General features: G+C 41.4%; 1 protein-coding gene across 1 annotated transcript; it reads right to left on the reverse strand.

The window, feature by feature from the left end:
- Positions 1–13,505: 13,505 nt before the first annotated feature.
- Positions 13,506–18,082, reverse strand: LOC147892128 (pentatricopeptide repeat-containing protein At2g33680-like). Its single transcript, XM_087388577.1, has 4 exons — positions 17,839–18,082; positions 17,562–17,746; positions 14,772–17,444; positions 13,506–13,866 (listed from the first exon to the last, which is right to left on the reverse strand). The coding sequence occupies exons 1-4, from the start codon at positions 17,932–17,934 to the stop codon at positions 13,506–13,508; spliced, it is 3,315 nt and encodes a 1,104-aa protein (XP_087244703.1). The 5' UTR covers positions 17,935–18,082.
- Positions 18,083–22,079: the final 3,997 nt, after the last annotated feature.

A 22,079-nucleotide genomic window follows, 5' to 3' on the forward strand; every position in this document is an offset into this window, starting at 1 on the left:
TTCTACACATGCTTGAGTGCCATTGTACCAAGGGGAAAGCAAGAAAGAACAGAGGTGATTACAAGCTTTAAGACAATAAGGGACAGGTATCAATACTACACAAGCATACTTTTTCGTAGTAATGAAGTTTTTCATCAGATCAAAGACGTGTGTCTTGCATGTGAGAAGGGAGATGTCACGTATGAGGCTCCATCATTGATTAAAGACAAGGCAAAGAAGATTGAGAAAAAAGAGATGATGGTTTGGATATGGAGGCCTCTAAGAAACTTGCCAGACAAATACGCAAGTCTTGCTATAGAGAAATTAATGTCCAAAGAACAGTTTTTTGACAAAAAGGATAAAGATCATTGCATGGAAGATTGCATCATCCAACAGGTCAAGCGTGATGTAGTAAAGAGTGCAATTGAATATTTGCTGGCAGAAAAAAATATTCCAATTAGCCAATGTAAAATTGATCATAGCATTGTGAGGTAGATGGCATCAGCTTTACCATCGGCTAAACAGAAGGCTTGGGTGCATAAATAGGTGAAGGTAGAAGATGATGGATCTGAAATTACTCCTTCTATGGCAAGTGACATTCCGAAAAATGTGTATGCATATGCACAAAAAGTCATCAATAAGCACACTCTTAGAAAAGCAAAAACTTTGAACAAGGGCTTTTTTTTCATACATGAGATCATTTCAAAGTCTCAAAAGAGTGTTGAGTACAAGCGAGTTTCATTGAATGATTTTTTGTTCGACGACACTGCTTGGGAGAGGCCTCAACTTTTCCTTGTCTATGAAATATCACTGGATGACATTCGTCAACTCCTTGATAGAATATTACATACTACCATTAGCAGAGAGAGACTATGTAACATAGTCATGTTTGCTGATAAAGATGACAAGGAAAAAATGTCTGCTACCCTAGAAAAACAATATGGCGATGAGCTTAAGATTTACAATGGTATATACTCAAGAAAGAGGGTGAAGAGAGAATGTGGTCTCAAGATACAGAGTCTTGAAACCTTTTTCTTGTGCATGAAGAGCCCTTACAATGATCACGCCTTACAAAACAACATAAGAGGGAATGCAAAGAGATTGCAACTAGTGTTGGAAGAGCATGAAGCTCTAAGTCCCCTCCATTGCAATGCAAATCACTATGAAAGGCCAACAAAAAGTGTTGATCTTTTTATTAGTATGATGGAATTTTTATTGCCGTCCAGATGGGAAGTCACATTGTGTCGAATGGGACATTTGTTTGAAGCTCTTATTAGAAAAGGACACCATGTAAATATTATTTAGAGCTCTGCTTGCTTGGAATACCTTGATACCATGGCTTCTCTCACAATAAAGTATGATAAGAAAGGTCTGATCTCACATGAAGAGGATGCTAACATAGAGATGGCCATGTATGATGAGAGCAAGAAAGATGTTGAAAATGCTGAAAGCTCTGGATATGATAGTGAGGACACTAGTGATAGTAAGGAAGCTGAAGGAGATGGATATGACATTGACCTTGCCTTAGAAGTTTACATAAAAAGACCACGAAGATATCTAGAGGTATGAAAACTTATCTTTAATTTTCTTTATTTATTTAAAAGCCTTTTTTAAATTATAATTAATTTAAAATTTTGAATCTCATAATTATTTTATCTGTTTATAGGAGGAGAAAAAGGAGGAGGATGAGGAGGACATAGCTGGAGTAGAGAAAATAATCATACAATGTAGCAGATGGAGAAGTCATTTCAAATTAGGTTTCAAGTTCGAGAACAACCTCTTACTTTTCTATTTGATGAAGAGGACATTTCAATCCTTTTAAACTTCAAGGAAGAGGTTAATGACAAGGTTATAATAGCCATCCTTAGGTTTGACACAAACTTTTTCTTGACTTTATGCTTTTGTATTTCCATTGGATCAAATGTACTAATATTCTTTTCTTTTTATTGCAGTATGGTTTTAGAACAGCTTCCCCTATATATACAAAGATGTGCATATATGGTCGATCCTCTTATTTCTAATATACTTAGCAATAAGCAAAAGACCATAGATGATGTTTTTAACTGGTTGCAACTTGTTGATTCGGCGCGAGTTATCTTTACTGCATATCACGAAGAGTGAGTATCAATTCCTACTTAGCTCATGTCTTACATTCTGGAGGATTGTATCAAATAATAATTATTCTTAATTGATAATGCAGCTCGCATTGGAGCTTGGTGATTGTGGACATCTTAGTCAAGCAATGTTTCTTTGTCAATTCAATAGCATCTATCCATGGCAGTGTGTCAAAGTAAGTGTAACCTACCAGTGTTACAATTACGTTAATGAGATGCATCCTATGCAATGCGCACATTCATTTATGTTATCTATTTTAATGTGTAGATCGGCTCAAAAGTTGGTAGATGCTATAGATGCACTTATGCAAATGGAAGGTGACTTAGAAGATCAAATAGAGTATGTAACATGCCCCGCAGTGAAGCAGAATGATGACCACAATTGTGGGTGGAGAGTTGGATATAACTGCTTTTTGCTCCTTGCTCAAATTTTTAATTTGAGCGGCGGTGAAACCTCATTGTCGACATATACAGACTTGCATCTACATGCATTTATGTCATTTATCATTAAGGCATTTATTGATAACGTGGTGGAGCATCCAGAGAAAACATTGGTTGATACGCCCATAAGTTGTCCTGATGTAACTGCTGCATTCGACGAAATGGTGAGCTCTTTTGAGGTCAGGGTTATCATTAGCAAATGACCTCATGTTTTGACATTTGGTAGCGAGGAAGTTACAATCCTTTCCGACCCTTTAAAAGAGGCTAACGACAAAGTCATGATGGCCATCCTCAGGTTTGATATGAACATCTCTTGGCTTGATACTTCAATCATTTGATTCAATCTGCTTCTAACATTTCTTTATTTATTGCTGCAGTACGGTTATATCTTACTTTTCTAGATCAGTACAGAATCGCGTGTGTATGTTCGATTCACTCCTTTCAGCTATACTTAGTGATACCAAGAAGATGGTAGATGATGTCTGTTCACAATGTTACAACCTTTAGACTTGGATGGCATGCTAGTTGTCTTTATGCCATATTATGAGAAGTAAGTATTATCTCAATCTTTCTTTTACTCTTTTATTTGTAATATTGTATCAATTAATACTTAATATTGTGATAAATTTCATCGCTCTTTATTGATGATGTAGCTCACATTGGAGCCTGATAGTATGGGATCTTGATGACAACCATTGTTGGTTTGTCAATTCATTTACAGGCTTTCACAGGGTGTTCAAGTAAGTTTTCTTTTATCATATCATTATGAACATGCATCTTACTATTTACTACACAAATTCACTTTGTCATATGTCACGATGGGCAAGTCTGCAAACAAGTTGGTATCTATGATTATGAAAATCAGGGAGCATCAAGACCAACCAAATTTTCAGACAACGCCTCGCAATGAAGCAGAAAGACAAGTTTAGTAGTGGGTGGAGAGTTGCCTACAGCTTCATGTTATTCCTCAATGAAATTTTTGAACATGTCTCAATAGAAGCATATACAAAGCTCGAGTTACAAGATTTTATGGCTAAGACTGTTCACTACCTCGCTGCTACCATTGGGAAACAACATGATGGACTCAATGAAGAACTTGAGGGAGCCAAAGAAAAACAAGAGACAATTCAGTCTCCTACTGCATCACAGCCTCAAGTAGAAGCATTACAGTCTCCACTTGAATTAGAGACTCAATGCATTCTTCCTGCACAAGAAGTAGAGACTCAATGTGCACCTACAACATCACATCTTGCAAAGGAGGAAGAGATTGAGTCTAATCCTGATTGCACCAGAAGTGGAAACTCAATGTACACCATCCACACAAGAAGTAGAGACTCAATGTACTCTTAGAGCATCATAGCCTCAAGAGGACTCATCAGACTCTATTCAGTTGTAAAGAATGTAGAAAGAAACATGAGTCCTTGAATATTTTTATCTTGTTTGTATTGACTAATGATAGTGTTTTTTTCAACTTATGTTAAATGTTACAATACATTAGGATATTTACTTATGATATTATTCAATTTGTATTATTATTGTATTAGCAATTCTAATATGATCTACTTAGCCCTACCAGGCTTGTTGCAGAGAATACAAAACTATTACAAGCCACAGAGGCTGAGATCATACTAGAAGATCTCATCATTAGTATCACTTATCTTCTCAACAATCCAATCTTCCATAGACTCCACGTCCATATCCTCAACATTATTACAATGAGGGAAGAAATTCAAGCAGTCATGATGGACAAGCCACAGAGGCTGAGATCACACTAGAAGATCTCATCATTAGTATCTCTTATCTTCTCAAGAAGCCAATCTTCCATGGACTCCACTTCCATATCCTCAACATAATTACAATGAAGATTCAAGTAGTCACAAATTGTTTCATTATAATCTCTTTGGGAGGCCTTTATTGTTCTTTCAGTATCCCGATCAAATTAGCCATACCGAGTGCTTTAATAACGTAGGTTGCTTAAGAAGTCAAAGAGATCTTATCGTGCTTTTATAATACATTATAAAAGTCTTTTGCTCTTTGCTATCTTCTCTATCTCCTCCCTCTCTATCCGCCTCTGTGCATCGAATTCCTCTCTCTCCATCTGTGTCAGTGGAGAGCCTTGTCGAATTCTTGCATCTCTCCTTGCTCCTTGGTCAGAAACCCATTGTTTGAGACTGTCGATTCCAGATTGCACGTCTCCGACGATGCCAAGGACATCCATGGTAGGTGGAGAGATGATAAATTAAGAGTGATAAACAAAGAATGTGCTTGTAGAAGGACTAGGATGGATGAAAGAAGGGAGTCTAATTATATTATTCTTGTCTTTAATCACTTTATTTCATAGATTTAAACCGATTCAAAATCTAGCATCTCATGCGTCTCTCACATTTACGATCTTTTAATTTTTACTTCACTCAATGGACAACTCACCTCTCTAAATTTATTAAATCGGTTTTACTTTTCTTGAAGTCCAACTTATTATATACAATAAATATCTTATGGTGAGAATCTAATAATTATATCATTCTTGTGTTCCATCACTTTATTTTATAGATTTCAATGTACTCAAAATCTATCATCTCACATGTCTCACATTACGGTCTTGCATCAACAAGTCTAACTTATTATATTAAAAAAATATCTCATGATGAGATTCCAATAATCATATCATTCTTGTGTTCCATCATTTTATTTTATAGATTTCAATGTACTCACACTGTCTTACATGTCTCGCATTACGGTCTTGCATCCCATCATTTTATTTTATAGATTTCAATGTACTCACTGTCTTACATGTCTCACATGTCTCACATAATGGTCTTGCATCTGTTACCTTCAGATAATCTAGTCATCTCAGCCTCTACCAATTATTTATTCTAAATCTTTTATCTCACATTATGAGTCTGCAGTTCTATAAATTCCTTAGTAGTCGTTCATCTTCTATATCTTGCCCGCAGCAAACACTTCTTCCACTTTGCTCTTCTTACCTTACTCCTCTCCTCAAGCTTACTCCTTTCATCTCACATTATGAGTCTGCAGTTCTATAAACCCAATAGGAGTCGTTTGTCTTCTATATCTCGCCTCTAGCAAACACTTCTTCCACTTTGCTCTTCTTACCTTACTCCTTTCCTCAAGCTTACTCCTTCCATCTTGCCCGTAGCCTTACCTCCTCTCCTCAAGCATACTCCTTCCATCTTGCCTTACCTCCTCTAGTTACCTTCCTCGCTCTCGTTACTTTCCTTCTCTCGTTTCCATGGATCTTTTTGAAGTAATCGATTCTGTCGAGGAAGCCATTGGCAGCACCAAACTATGGATTGCCGAGAACCAGGGAAAGAGAGAGGAGAGAAAGCAAAATCTAGCTCCGTTAACCCAGTACAAGAAGGATGAATTTGCTTGTCAGAAGGGCTTAGAGAAGGAGGAGAAAAGAAAAATAAGTATGGCTACTAGTGAAATAGATAAATTGCAGTCATATAGGAGAGAGCTGACAGACTTTCAAAGTGAGATATCTTCGCGTGTGGCTCGTTATGAAAGATTTCCACCCCAGGAAGCGCAAGCCATTCGGAATAAGCAAAGTGTTATGCAGGAGAAAATTCATCATTTCTTACTTCTCTTTTGTAATTTTAACTATGTCGATGAGGATGAGATGAGCTCAGCTCTTGAATGGGTTGAATTTAGGATAGAGAGAGAAAATAGATTTGCCTTCTAGTGACAGGCTTATTGTAACTTTTGGTGTTTTTCAACACCTTTATAAAAATTGTGAGAGTTTGCTACTTCCACTTGTAACTTTTGAAAGTGTTTCCTAAACACTATTATAAATATTAAGAGAGTTTAAGCTGAATCTTATTTTTTTGTGTAACTTATCTCAAGCTTATTGTAACTTTTGGTATTTGTCAACACTTTTATAAATATGGTAAGAGTTATCTTAAGGTGTCTATTAATACCATTAAATATTAAGAGAGTTCACAACTGCTCAATCTTATTTTTTCTTGTAACTTATCTAGGCTGCGTTAAATTTTATAATTTTAGTTTCGTCTCCTTTAAAAATATATTTAAAAATGCTTGTTTTTATGTTTTTATATGTGCATTGACAAGTCCAAAATTAATGAAATAAGTGTTTAGTCACTTTGAGGGAATGTTGTAATTCTTTTAGTTTCAGGGGCTGCCCTTATTTCATCTAATTGGGCCCATGGTCTATTATCCCACTAGGTCCCTTTTTAGAGGTATGATTGTGTGTGTGTGTGTGTGTGTGTGAGAGAGAGAGAGAGAGAGAGAGAGATTAATTTCACCAACCTGATGTAATGAAGGAAGCAATGGGAGGTAATGGTGTACTGAGTGCCAGAGATCCAACGATGTTTACACAGGAGTAACTACAATGGAAAAATAATAAAGATAACTACAATGGAAAAATAATAAAGATAGAGTTAAGTTGAGTATGCATCTATGTCCATATATTTAGATAATATATGCTCTATATTTAGATATTATATTAAAGCTCACTATTTTATGTTATTTTAAATAAAATTTAGAATTTTTTACCTTTTCAAAGGCTTGTGTTTATATTTTATACAATATAATGTATTTTATGTTCTTTTAAATATCCAATCTATCGAATGTAAAAGAATATGGTGAGAGGCAAAGAGAGTAAGATGGCAATTGGAATCTATATTTTTTCCAAAAAGGTTTTGACATCTTCGGCTCACCATGGATGGAGTGAATCCTTTCGGGTTATGCTCTACATCTTGGTCGACAAGGCCCATAGTCTTGGTCAGATGATAAGGTTCACATGTCAATTGATTTCTCCAAGCAATCCTCTCCAAAACCCACATCCTTCTTCCTGGCATCCTGGCATTCGCAGATGATCATCAGAGTCTCCCTCTCTCTCGCTCCCTGCATCTCTCTATCTCACCTTCTCTCTTCTTTTGCTCTTCGGATTCTTGCTTCTCCTTCACCATTGCTGCTTCAAGAGAAACGGAAAATGGTTGCAGATATGGACACTGGTGAAAGGGACAATCCGCCATCGAACTCACATACAGATAGGATGAGCAGTTTAGATGATCAGTGCACTCCCCCACTAGACGAAGGAACGAAAAGTCGAGCTCCAGGGACGCCAAATAAAGCCCAGAAGGCCCGTGAGAAAGTAGTTGATCCTGTAGATGCAGCAGTGAAAATGCGGGTGTCGGTGCGTGTTAGGATGGTAAGCCAGATCTCTTCGGATCGTGCTATTCTTTCATCTGCTCATCAAGCTAGACAAGACCTGAACTCGCAAGTCCGGAAAGAGATGTGGAAGTGCACCGCTCACCTTAGAGCCCACATTTTCCTTCTACGTGAGATCATTAAGACAGCGTCACGCTTGCAGCCTAGTGCGTGTGTAACTCACCGGGCAACGATGATGAAGTCCGAATTCGGATCCCTCATATTGACATTCTTTAGAATTGGACGACAACTCAACCAGATGAAGAGAGACGCATGAGGGAAGCTTGGTAACCTCTGACAGAACGGCCCAATTCCGCATTGCCTCAAATGTTTTGAGAGTGGGACGACGACTCGACGAGCTAAATGTAAAGACGCAGAAATGCGCTATTAGCTCGCAGGCCACAGGGAAGAGAAGATTGGTAAATTTCGCCCTGCTTTGTCGCGAAGCTCGCGCTCCTGCTGGCTCCTATTATACTATACGAGGTCAGCACCTCCTCATCAGGTCAGCTCAGTACTCGTCCCTCCAAGTCGTCGAGTTTTTCATTACAACCACCACTTGAAACAGCAGCAGTCCAGGGCTTTCCATCACGAAGAATCGATTCAACAGCGGCAACAAAAATTGCATGCCGATTGCGCCCATCTACGCTGTGCTTCACCTCAGCTCATGGAGGCAGCAAGAACCGGATTTGCCCATGGAAACAACTCATCATCTTGTCCCACCAGAGGCTTGCGAAGAGATTGGAGAAAATGTGAATGTGGTGTTGCAAATCGGGCCTCCCAACTATACCACGGCTTCGATTCACCGTGTTCAAAGGTCGGATTTCGAGAACTGCAACGATAGTGTGAGCATCGTAGACACTGAGAGCGCTTACTCGATGGACGCAAAAGTTCAGCTACCTTTCTTGGATTTAATAACTTTTGGGAGGATCCATTGAAGCAGGAGCCGAGTAGATGCGGATATAGACACGGCTGACTCGAGGAAACCCCCATGAGCAATGCAAAGCAGAGCGTATGCAACATAATTTCACAGGAAGCGAATTCAAAAGCCTTACCTGTCGAGAGGCTGATCCTGATTGATTTGAAGTGTTGAGTAGCGAGCCGTGATTGTCGGCCTGGACCAAAGAAGAGTTTCGAATCAGTCAACCTACATTCTCTTCTATGTACCGTGATCGCGCAAGCTAACGACGTGAACGAAATGCAGAGACTTACGAAAATGGCTAAATTGTCGACATGGTTGGCTTGGCGCAAGCCTTCGAATTCGAATGATCGTGACACACCTGCAAAATTCAAAATTACGCCCTGACTGCTCGCCTGCAATCGTCCAGGACAATCACCACTCTATAACTTGTGAATTTGACTCAGATACATGGCGCTCTCCGTTAGGTGCGTGTATGGGAAACGTCCTTCCCCGATAGCAGGAATGGCAATGGTGAAGGGAATGGGAAGCATGATGCAACCCGAATGCTTGCATGTAACGACTTTGGAATTACATCCAACTTCCACGTTTGAATTTGCATGCAACTTCCACGTTTGAATTGAATCTGAAATAACAAAAATCATTAAAGATTTTAATCCAAAATAATCCAACGGTGCATATTTACCAAATCCAATCTAATGTTGGATATTTCCCCAATCGTCCTCCCCCAAAGCTCTCCTTAAGAGAGAAGAAGATTTCGCAACCAATCAATTACTAAGCCTACCCCAATGGAGGCAGGCCAAAAATCCAATGGGAATTTAGAATAATCAACACTGTTAGCTTCTCAACCCTTCCATGGGCAGGCCAAAAATGGTGATAATCTTCCCACTGAAGAGATTATGCGATGTCCTTCCGAAGTAGAAAAGAGAACGGAGCCTCCATCTATGTATTCGACAATCCCCCTTACCCCGAATCAGCTTCTAGAGTTGATCATAAAGTAGCAGTCCAATTGGAATGAAAGGTCATGGCTCATATTGAACATCATCAACTTCAACGTGAAGGATGTCGTGATACCTATCCTCCAAGTTCAGACATACTTGCACGAGAACCGTTTCAAAGCACCAACATCCCATCACTCCCAACTAAAATAGGTCAAGTCTACTTTGTCAAATTGAAAGACCTCAAAGATCAACTAACTCTAATCGGTATGTCCCCATAACATTGAGTGGCCATAATTCAAATTAAAAAGAGGAAGCAATTAATCGGACAAGACGCCCCCAAGGTTGAATTCGAAATTGCACTAACACGTCAATGCGATAGTCACAAGAGATGCAGCTCCCTCCTTCAATATGCTCATGCAAGAGCACCTGAGACTAGGAATCATGACCACGCATTTAAAACCGGAGGAGTAAAAGGCTTCCATAGAGGGAAAGGCAAGAACTCTAGTCACTTCAATAATCAAGGCAGAGGTAACAACCATGGCAAACAGGCCCAGTCTTCATTAGGATCAGAATCAAAACCATGGTCCTTCCGCTCAGAAGGGGGCATTGAATCCCAGAAGTAGAGGAAACCTGGAAGAGGAGGAAACCAGTCAAGTACACCTAGAAGAATAGGTACCTACGATTAGTGCAGCATCACAGTCCATTGCAAAATGGCGATAGCATGACAGGCCATTGCAAGATCAGATAGCGACTGTGGGGATCTCAAAGTGAAGAGCTGTCCAAAGGTACACAAGGATTCTACCTCACAAATATGATATTTTGGTGACATCTTTGAACATTCAAGTAAGACCCCATTCCTTAACTTTTGAGGAGTTTAGCACCATATTGTTGGAGGAGGAGATGCCAAGAAAGGCGACTAAGCAGCATTCTCAGCCAATGCAAAGAAAGGCAAGGGTAATGACTCTAGCTCCTTTGAAAAGGAGAAGAAGGCTCGGAAGCGTTTTTACTATACAAAAAGCTGATCAAGGGTTGCAGAAATGAGAAAAATGGCACGCTGAAGCCCAAGAAAAAATCCATCCAAGGACAGCATGGGAATGTAGATAGAGCTTTTTGTGGCAATCGAAGAGGTTCATGTGATGGTTCTTGGGTGCTTGATAGTGGAGCATCCAGACATATGACTAACCAAAAGGGTTGGTTGGTATAGGTCCTTATAGCATCTACAGGAGCCATCGTCATTACGGTTGGAAGTAATGCAAAATGTCAAGTTGAAGATAAAGGTTCTATTTCTTCTGTATCAATATATGGAGATACTAAGTTGTCGGATATATTGTATGTCCTAGATTTGAAGCAAAACATACTTTTTGTTGCAGCCATTTGTGATTGCGACCTAGCTGTGTTTATTCAAGAGGACTAGAGTAGTCATCATGGCTGCCTAGGGCAATGTCGTCAGAAAGGGCATCTGGGGTAACGATCTCTATGAGCTGTTTGCTTTTTCAGCAAATGCTGATGTGGGCACAAGTGATCCTTGGCACGAGAGGTTTGGTCACCTAAGCTTTCTCGTTTTGAAAGAGAGGTATAAATTTGGGATGGTTGCAGATTTGTCAGCGTTTTTAGGTTCATAAGACATATGAGAATCTTGTAGATGGGCAAGCAGCACCAACATGTATTTCCACAGGAGAGTAGCAACAGAGAAAAGTCTCCCACAGAGGTGGTGCATGCTGATCTATGTGGCAAGATGCCTACTCTTGCATTCGGTGGTTTTTGCTGCCACTTGTTTATCATCAATGACTATAATAGAAGATGTGGATCTATTTCCTTTTGGATAAGGCTGATGCTTTTGGGAAGTTTAAGATATCGCATAAGTTGGTGAAGAGTATCGCACATGGATGAAACCATCGCCTATGTCTTGAACAAGATCATGTAAACTTTCAGTTGGGGCTGACAGAGGTAGATTCTGGAAGAGGTCAACTGTTCGGGATCGCAGGAGCTATCAGAGGAGATCAAGTAAGCTTGGGGCTGAAGGCGTGCCTGAGAGAGGCTGAAGTAAGGCGTGGACAGGAAGATTCCCCTTTCCCCTACCTCTTCTTCTTTCCCACCCACCGTCCCTTTCAAAAGGGCTATTCATTAGACTCTCCGAATTAAGTGTGTGAGTGCTTGGAGAGGGACCATGGGACTCCTGTATGTGAACAAGGAAGACAAACTTGCTGGAGCCCGTTGGAAAATCAAATCAAAACTTATCGACATGCGATTGGAGGATTTAATATATGTGATGTGGCAACGTCTTTTCAGCGAAGCGGGCAAGGTCACACACAGGAACATGCTTGCGCAAATTACACTCATTGGAAGCTGAATATGAAGGTCTGGTCCATCCACAAGAGTCTCTGAGAGATCGTTCAGGGGTTCGAGCGGAAGCCCGAATGTCCGGAGAACTCGATCTGCTGGGATGCTGATTGGAAGGCAGCTTTCCTTATAGGATTGGGAGGACCGGGACTCCAGGGCACATCCAGCATCAGCCATTCTTAATGGAGGCCAAGGTCATCCATGACCAGCTTCTGGCAATGGGTTCTTCCTTATCCTGTCATCAGTTGGCTGCCCTTATCCTCATAAGCTTCCCCTCAACTGCGATACGGTTTCTCAAGTGCTTCGGTAAGAGATGTCAGTTGGCCAAAGATTGCTGGTCGAAGGACAAGGACAAATCAAAAGATAAGGATGAGACTGAGGGCAAATCTGATGATCTGCGGGCAGCTGGCTGGGACTAACCAGGCCACCAAGTTTGGCTAACCGTGGTCGGGTCAGTTGACCTGACCTGGGTCGGGTCAAGCCTATTTAAAGGGCCTTTCCTCCACAATGGAGCTGTCTCATACATACACTGGTTCATTTCTGAGTCGCACTCATTCTCTCGCTTGCTGTCTCGAGTTTTACTCTCCAGCATGTGCAACATTTGATAGTGAAACTCTCAGTGGTAGATGCTTCTCTACGTGTGGATGATGACAAGTACATGCAGGTAGTCGAAAGTCTGTAGTTTCCTAGTTGGTGTCCTAAGTAGGTTCTTGAATAAGCCTTGGGACAACCATTGGAAAGCAGGGATGCATGCATTAAAGTACATCAAAGGTACTGTTGCTTGTGACATCACCTATAGTTCAGATGATACCTTGACTAGATACTGTGACTCAGATTGGTCAAAAGTATATGGTTCCATGAAGTCAATTTCTATTACTTGTTTATGCTAGGTTCAGGCATCATTTCTTGAATCAGCAAGAAGCTCCCTATATTCCACAAAGGCTGAGTAGAAGGCAGCATGCTTTGCTTCATGTGAAGCACTTTGCTTGAGGTGGATATTGGAGGACATGGGAGACGCTCCAAAGGGAACTACAGAGTTGTTATGTGACGACCACACTTGCATGCCAATTGCGAAGAATCATGTGTTCCATGCTCTCATGAAGCACATTGAGATTCAGTATCACTTTGTGCGTGAGCTCACCATGGATGGAGAGGATGAGTCTGTCTACTATCCTAAAGCAGATAAGTATGCAGCTATCTTCACGTAAGCTCCTAGGAGAGATTTGCTATATCATCGTCTCCATCAACTTGGCTTTGCACCGAGAGGGTAGTAGACCCCCAGGGGGACACCGAGGGCGGTCTTGAAAATGCATTTGCTCAATGCTAGAACCTCAAGTATACTCACTGCAGGGGGTGACAGATATGCTTGTGTTGTAAGGCCCCCATTAGGAGTAGCCATTGTGTTGAGCACCGAGCACCCAGCAATTCTCCCTATTAGATGTTGGAGGGTGGTCATGAGTGGCTTGAGGGTTAGAATAGCACTTAAGTAGACCTAGCACACAGTAAGGTAGGATTCATTTATGAAAAAAAGACGTTGCTCAGGCAAAGATCTAGATTTAGGAGCCATTTCCAAATCCGGGAGATCTAGGGGTTCCAAATCCGGGGGTCCCAGATCTCAGGGTTCCAAATGCGTGGGGGGTTCCAAGAGCCAGTTCCAGAACTGGATGACCCGAGAGCCAAATTCAAAACCGAGGGATCTGGGAGCCTGTGGGTGGTCCGAGAGACAATTCCATATCCGGAGGATCCAACTCCAGACCAGGTATTCTGGGAGCTGGTTCCAGATTCGGAGGAGACAATTCCAGATCTGGATAATCCGGGAGCTAGTTCTAGATCTGGGGGATCCAGATCCCAGAGCTTCCAATTCCGGGAACAGTTCCAAATCTGAGGGATCCGGAAGCTAGATCCAGATCCCAGGACCAACAGAACACGTTGAGTCGCACGTCGACTGGAAGGGTAGTCGTGCCAGCAATCAGTCAGCTATTCTGTTGGAACCTATTGGGTCAACCGGTAGGGGTAAGGACTGCCTATCCTCACCTATCTAAAGGGGCATCATGCCCCCATCAGGCAGCTGAAAAAGGACCATCATGATATCCAGCGCTCTTGTGAGAGAACTCCTCCGTCTAGAGTCTGTCCATATCACCATTGAAGCTTCATAGCCGGAGCACACGGTGGCTTTACACCATCATAGTATAACAAATCAGTCCTGTCTTGAAATCAACATTTTGTTACACTCCTTATCTCCTCTCTTGGCTATACAGTGCTTTTTGTAATATATGTGTTTGATTCTCATTTTGATGTAGTGATTGCTTCTATAACTGTAGCCATTCATGGGGTCCTTCCACGTAGTACGGCAATATTTTCCATTTGTCCTGTTTGTCCTTGTCTTTGCTTGTTCCCTTTTGTTGTACTTGTGGGTATAACAATTGCTTATGAAGCAACATTATTTTTCTTTGTAAATCCAATTCTTGTGGTTGTTCCCTTTGAATTGTGATAGGAATTAATAGCTCAAAGCATTGTCTACTATGTGATCATCGCTCATATAAGTCGGTGAAGTTCATCCCAGCTCATTGAGAGATCTTAGTGAGCTTGTTGTAGAAGAAACTTCTCCTTGTTTTATTTCTGACTCTATGATGGCTGACGAGAGACATGGGGCAAAGTTTTAATAAGGCCTATAGAATCCCATTGCATGCTTTGAATCTATTCTTTCTTTGGTCAATCCACATAAAATTTTGCACTGGTGCAAACAATTTAAAAACAAAAACCATATAATAGAACCATGCAACACTATCCCCAAAAAGATAGACCCCATCCTAGGAGCTATGAACACAATTTGCACCCTTTAAAATAAACACTGGTTTTTCGATGTTAGATATAATATCAGGAAACGTGTGGTACACTCTGCTTAATTGAATCTCAGTGGAGCAAGTTCTTGAATCGTTATATGTATTGAGAAGTTCAATGTCTATGGCTGATTTCTCCGTATGGCCATAACAGGAACCTTCATTATCCTCATATGAACTTGGTTCAAACACTAAATTGAGTTGCGGAAAATATCCTTCCTCCTCAATGCAAAACCTTAATCTCTTGAATTTGTCATAGACCGTATTGCTTAGTGGATGGTCTTTGTCTCCCACAATGAACTCCTGTGCCTTGTTCCTGACCTCGATGCAGGCTCTCCCTGGCTTCTTCCATGCACCTGCACAGTTTCTCAGCTCTTTTATTTTTTGAACATTCTTCCACATGTTAGCATCTGCATAGATGTTTGATATAAGCACATAGGCGGCAGCTATGTGGCAATCCAACTGAACAACTTTATCAAAGCATTGTTTTCCTAGCTCAATGTCACCATATCTTCTACAAGCGACCAGCAGAGACATCCACCCTGTAATATCTGGCTCCATGGGCATTATTTCAAGTAACCTTTGGGCCTCCTTCAGGCATCCTGCACCACCTAGAAGGTCAACCATACAGTTAAAATGCTCAATAGTTGGTGTAATACCATGGTCCTCTTTCATAGATTTGAAGTAGTGATGGCCTTCCTCCACTTGGCCTGCATGACTGCAAGCTGCAAGTATGCTGGTATAGGCCTTTTCATCAGGCTTCACACCTTGTTGTCGCATGTCCTCTAGACACTGCCCAGCCAGCCTGCAGTTGCCATGCAGAGCATACCCTGCAATCATTGCACCCCATGACCCCACGTTTCGATTTGGCAATTTGAGAAGCACATCACGAGCCTCTTCTAGACCTCCACATCTGGCATACATATCAACAAGGGTGTTACCTAAGATCATATCTAAGCCAACCCCACTTTTGACAATCCAATCATGTATGATCTTGCCCTGCCCTATGGCATTAATGCTTCCACATGCCTTTAGAACGCATGAAAAAGTGTTTTCGTCTGGCTGCATGCCTTTTTGTTGCATTTCCTCAAAAATTTCAAGAGCAGGAAAACCATAACCATTTTGTGCATATCCTGCAATTATTGCATTCCATGATACAACATCTCGATTCTGCAATTTGTCAAACACTGTGTATGCCTCCTCCAGACTGTCAGAATTGGCGTACATGTCAATGAGGGCACTTCCAATGACAATATCTGATTCAAATCCACTTCTGATAATCTCTTCATGTACGAGTTTGGCCTGCCCTAAAGTTCCTATGCTGCCACAAGCTTTCACAATGCATAAGAACAATAATTTAGTTGGCTTTATCCCCTCCAGCTGCATTTCCTCAAAAGCTTCAAGAGCAAAACTGTGACCATGCTGGGCATATCCAGCAATTATTGCACCCCATGACACCATATCTCGATCGGATAATTTGTCAAACACTCTCTGAGCCTCCTCGAGGCTACCACATTTGGCGTACATGTCAACAAGGGTGTTTCCAATCACCGTGTCTTGTTGAAGTCCACTTCTGATGATCTCGTCATGTATCAACATTCCCAGAGTTAAATTGCTTATGCTGCCACATGCTTTCAAGATGGATGAAAACGTGACACAGTCTGGCTTTATACCCTCCTGCTGCATTTTCTCAAAAAGTGCAAGAGCAAGAAGATCCTGCCCATGTTGGACATATCCTGCAATCATTGCATTCCATGCCACTCCATTGCGAGTTGACAATAGGTCAAACACTTTGCGGGCTTCCTCTATTCTACCGCACTTAGCATACATATCTGTAATAGTGCTCCCAATGACCACATCTGAGAAAAAACCATTCTCAATGACCTGATCGTGTATGAGTTTGCCCTGAGTGAAGGCTCCAATGTTGCCACATGCTTTCAAGACAGACAAAAACGTAACCTCGTTTGGTTTTATGCCCTCCAATTGCATTGTCTTAAAAAGATCAAGAACCGGAAGTCCTTGTCCACGCTGAGCATACCCCGTCATAATTGCATTCCAGGCCACCACATTACGATTTGGCATATCGTCAAATACACAGTGTGCCTCGTTCAGGCTTCCACATTTGGCATACATATCAATGAGCGTGCTTCCAACTGCCAAATTTGTTTCAAATCCACATCTCATGATCTGATCATGTATTAGGTTTCCTTGCAATAAAGCTCCAATGTTGCCACAAGCCTTCAAAATGCACAAAAACGTGACTTTGCCTGGCTTTATGCCCTCCTGCTGCATCCTTTGATACAATTCAAAGGCCAGCTCACTTTCACGAAGCATGACGTGTGCTGAAATAATGGCATGCCAGGTGTATACACTTGGTTTTGCAACATTGCAAAATACTAAGTTTGCTTCCAGCAAATTCCCACATGACGCAAACAAGCGAATAAGGTGGTCCCCTAATATGGCAACCGAGTTGAGTCCACTGCTGACTGTAAGGCAATGAATTTTCCTGCCAGTAGCCAGGTCCTTTCTTTTCGTGCATTCTTGCAGGAGACAGAACACCATGTCTTGCGATATAGGCATTCTCTGCTGGCGTATCGAGTCCACAACCTGAAGCGCCTCGTCCAGCCATTTTAACTGATACAGATTGCCCCAATCCTGAACAAATACCTGATTTCCAGAGGACCTGACAGTTCAAGCAGTTCAAACATGGTAAAGACACGTTTAGAAACCGACAAAAAGGAAAACCCAGCTCTACATCTTTATCGTCGCTCAAGCTCTCATTTTTTATGATCTTTCACACCTGCTGAAGTCACCTATGGGAAAATCATGTACCACGCCAGCACCAAAATGCGCCCTAGCGGTGCAAACTTTAGGCCACCGCAAGTCAGGACAATCTGCTTCCACACGGGGTGATGTCAACGAATCATCAATCCAAAGTGCTTCTTGGGATTTCACGCACACGGCAACGGGATAATTTTGGGAGCTCTGCGGCATCGACGAGAGGTCAGAAAAGCTGCCAATGACAAGTTTCAGAGGATCAGAAATGGCACGAATTCATATGAGCTGAAAGCACTAACCCTAATTTGGCACCGCAAAGCAGGAGATATGAAGAGGTTCCGGCACGACAGGAGGCGTTGCCTCGCTGCTTCTGCTGCTACTTGGATGTCAATCATGAATGAAATGGTACATAGCTCCAACCGTGTAGCTAGGGAAGAAAAATAGAATGCATGGCAAGCTCGGATATAAACATGCTATTGAGATTCTTAGACATTAGTGGTATGGACATCATGGAGTTACTCTTGCTAAGAGGAGCTCCCCGCGTCACGCAATCCAGAAGTCCCATATACATTCCAAATAATTTAAGCACGACATCCTCGAATTTAAGCTTGACCGGGAATTTATAAAAAACAAAAAGAAAAATTAAAAAGTGAGATGTTAGGCTCATTCCAATTTCAAATTTTCAAAACCCAAAGTTTCAAAGGCTCTACTTCAAAGTTGCAAAGCCTCTACAATATCATAAATCAACGCTTTGGATCCAATGTCCTTAAATACTGCACCATTGTGTCTCTTAGTTATGTTAATGTCCTCAGCATCATCCCTACTGTCATCATGGTCAAGGGCCATGTTGTGTAAGATACAACATGCATGGATAAGTCGTGGACGATGGTGCAAATTTGGATTCTTTATGGGTCGAGCAAGGATACCCCATGCAGCCTTCAGTCATCCAAAAGTTCTCTCAACAACAGTGCGAGTGGATGATAGATTGTAGTTGTAATCTTTAAGCTCTGGGGAGCCTCCAAGCGCATCGCGTTGAAAGGGGATCATCAACCAAGGAAGTAATGGAAAACCTCCATCCCCAACTATGTACTCCCTAAAGCTATGGATCCCTCTCTCCTTTATAGGACCTGCCAATCGCCCTCCACCTTGACACTTACAATAGAAACCTGTGTTTCGAAGCACCCGTTTGTCATTACAAGAGCCCGGCCATCCGATGTTTACGTCCATGAACCTCATGTTGGAATCCACAACTCCTTGCACAATCATGTTGTAATTCTTATCCTTGTCGTACCAATGAGTGCTATCTTCCTTTGCGGGCAATTCGAGGAGAATATGTGTACAATCAATAGATCCACACACATTGGGAAGACCCCGAAGTGCCTCAAATCCACTCTTCACCTCCTCCATTTCCGATTCTATCGCCGGCCAACGAATGGCATGTGAACAATGTTGTCGAATGGCTTTCACAAATTGCAACACAAACCTAGAAGGTGTGGAATGACCACACCCAAATTGCTCTGATAGGTGCACAAAACTCATCCCAGATGCAAGCCTCAATAGACAAATGGCCACTTTTTGCTCCACGGAAAAGATGCGGCCAACAACATTTCGTAGGCCATTAGGAAATTCTTGTTCATCTCTCAATATGGTGCTCAGTGTCATGAACAACCCCACTGGCAAATGCAAAACATCTCAAAACCTCTTGTCGTCGTCATGGACATGGAAAACATGGTGGTTGGATTGACCTAGGCTTAATGTACCATCTACCCAAAGCAAGATCAATAATCTCTTAACTGCATTAATGCTTGGAGAGCCGCATTGCAGTTCGATAAGTGTTGGAGCTATTTATCCTCCTCATCGCCATCATCACCAAGTGACATGGATTCAATTGTTGTGGACAATGAATTCCATACTTGGAAGCAAGTTACTAGCAACACGGGAATGGGTTGGACTATTACATCAATAAGATCACGTGCATCATGATCGTGGTCCATATCACAATTCTGCAAGAATGCAAATAATGCAAACAATGTAAATAACCATACCATGAACCATAATCTGGGATTAGATCATCATTACAAGTAAACATCTACACATCATCATTTCAAGTAATCATCATCAATGAAAACATGACGATACATCAACAAGAAATCTCAATTCAATGAAAACCTCACAATACATCATAGCAATGGAATCCGATGGCATCCATATTGCAATAAAAGTATGCAACTAAGTTCATAGATCTCAAAAAGATTTGCAATAAAAGTATGCAACAAAATTCATACATCTCAAAAAGGTTTGCAATAAAAGTATGCAATTAAGCTCATAGATCTCAAAAAGCTTTGCAATAAAAGCATGCAATGAAGCTTATGGATCTCAAAAAGTAGTGCAATAAATAAAAGTGTGCAATTGAAGTACATAGAACTCAAAAGCGTTCTGTAATCCTATTCAAGGCGTTGGCTACCAACTCCATGGACGAGGCTATCCCTCTGCCAATCTCCTTGTGTGCCTCTATATACTCCTTGTGGCACTTGTTTTTTTCATCCTCAGTCTTTCCAAGTGCCTTGGAGAAGCTTTGATTAGTTTCCTCAATTCGCTGCTCCACTGTCCTACGCTCGGTCTTCCTATGAATGCTAGTGCTTGCCGAGGTGGAGGCATCCAACACAATCATCTCTGGGGTGCTGCCATTCCCACCTACTCTTGGGGACTCTTCTCTCATGGCACCATCGGGAGAATGTAGTAGATCTAGATACATTTCAAATAATTTTTTTAAACATAATAGTTAGCTCAACATGCAAGACAATATGATCTAGGATTTGAATAATACAAAACATTGTGTAGATTAAAGGACATAGGGAAGTTAAGCACACCTTCTGTCGAGGTGTCAAGAACATTAGCTCTGGGATTCACATTCCTAGACTTTTCAAAAATTTCTTTTATCATGGTGTGGACTTCCATGTCCACATCCTTATGGGCAAGGCCCTCTTCGACGTGCTTGTCCGGAGTCATGGAAAAATAGGAAGATCTCCCAGATGGCGTATTATTTTCCCAATTAGACACACATGTATAAGCTGGCCATAGCTTACCAAATTTGTCACGTGCTTTTTCCCATGTGATGTGAAGGTCTTGCTGGGCACAAGCTAAAGCTATTTTTACCCACATTGCTCCTCAATCGTTAAGATCTTCTTACAAATACCTCCTTCTATGCAACTTTTATCAAACTTGGACTTACAGGCACAAAGAATGCCCATGGACTTGAGCATCCATTTCAACCTCCCCTTCCCTGCCCCCTTTTCCTTGCACTCAACGACTTTTGCCTTGGCCTTTGGAGTCTTTGTAGCAAATTTTCCTACACGGGGTGCTATGGAAGAATCTATGGCTTGAGAGTGTATTAAAGGAGTTGAAGTGTTCAATGTCACTGCTTCAGGACGTAAGGAAGAATACATGGATGGAGGGTCAACATTTTGTGTGGAAGGGACAACATCTATGCTATCATCATATGTAAACTCCTGAGAGTCAACATTAAGATCCATACTTGCAACATGCATAGGGGTGAAGGATGGACGTGCATAATGGGTGGCTTGCGGATTCATATGAGGAGAATATGAATTAGGCACATTGCCAATCACCTATGCATCATTGCATTGCATAGTAGAGGCATGCAAAGGAGAGGAATTTGGAAAGGAATAGTGGGGGGGGGGTGTTGATTACGAGGCGGGTCAAGGACAATATGTAAAGGAGAGGGATTCGAAAAAGAGGGATGCGGGGGGTGTTGGGAACGAGGAGGTTGAGATGGTGGGGAGCTTGAGAATCCAAATGGGAGGTGATAGGCCATCTTGGAGCTGCATGCACAACAATAAAGGGTATAAATATGCATATTTAACATTCCAAAACTCTCTCTCTCTCTCTCTCCCCCTTCCCACCCATGCCTCTCCCCCCATGTAAGAATATAAGAAAAGCTTAAAGCATAAACAAGCAACTCAAAACAATCTACACTTACCAATAGAAGACACACAATTTAACTAATAGACAATATACATAGAATCGAATACATAAAGTGTTGTTCTTAGTCACCATTTGTTCAAGCATTTGTCTGCTTATATCTGAGAACAACAACATAATCTTGCTGAACAAACTAAGTGCATTTTGGGACTAACGTAGCAAATGATCCAACATTTCTTCTGTTTGCAGAATGCAAGTCACACTTGTGGAGTACGTATCAACGTAGAGCCACGAATAGACCTATCGCATATTTGTCCAAGGCACAACGTGCAAAATGATGCAAAACTATGCAGAAAGTGAAGGTTTCATAGCAGCATTAGTGATAATTTTCCGACTCAATCAAATATTTTTTCTCGTTCTTGAAGATACAAATGCATGCAGAATAGTAGTGGAATTGAGGCACACTCATGAAGGTTTGATAAGTAATTTCTCCTTTGTTGTATGCCTCTCTAGAACGCTCATTACAAGCATAGGCATAGTGCTGACCATCTATTGCCTCAAATGTGCAATGAGCTAAGAAATTTCTCTTGGCATCCTT

Source organism: Dipteris shenzhenensis, chromosome 17, assembly GCF_047967505.1.
Source record: "Dipteris shenzhenensis isolate YYH24624 ecotype China chromosome 17, Dip_SZ_1.0, whole genome shotgun sequence".
NCBI classification, from domain to species: domain Eukaryota; kingdom Viridiplantae; phylum Streptophyta; class Polypodiopsida; order Gleicheniales; family Dipteridaceae; genus Dipteris; species Dipteris shenzhenensis.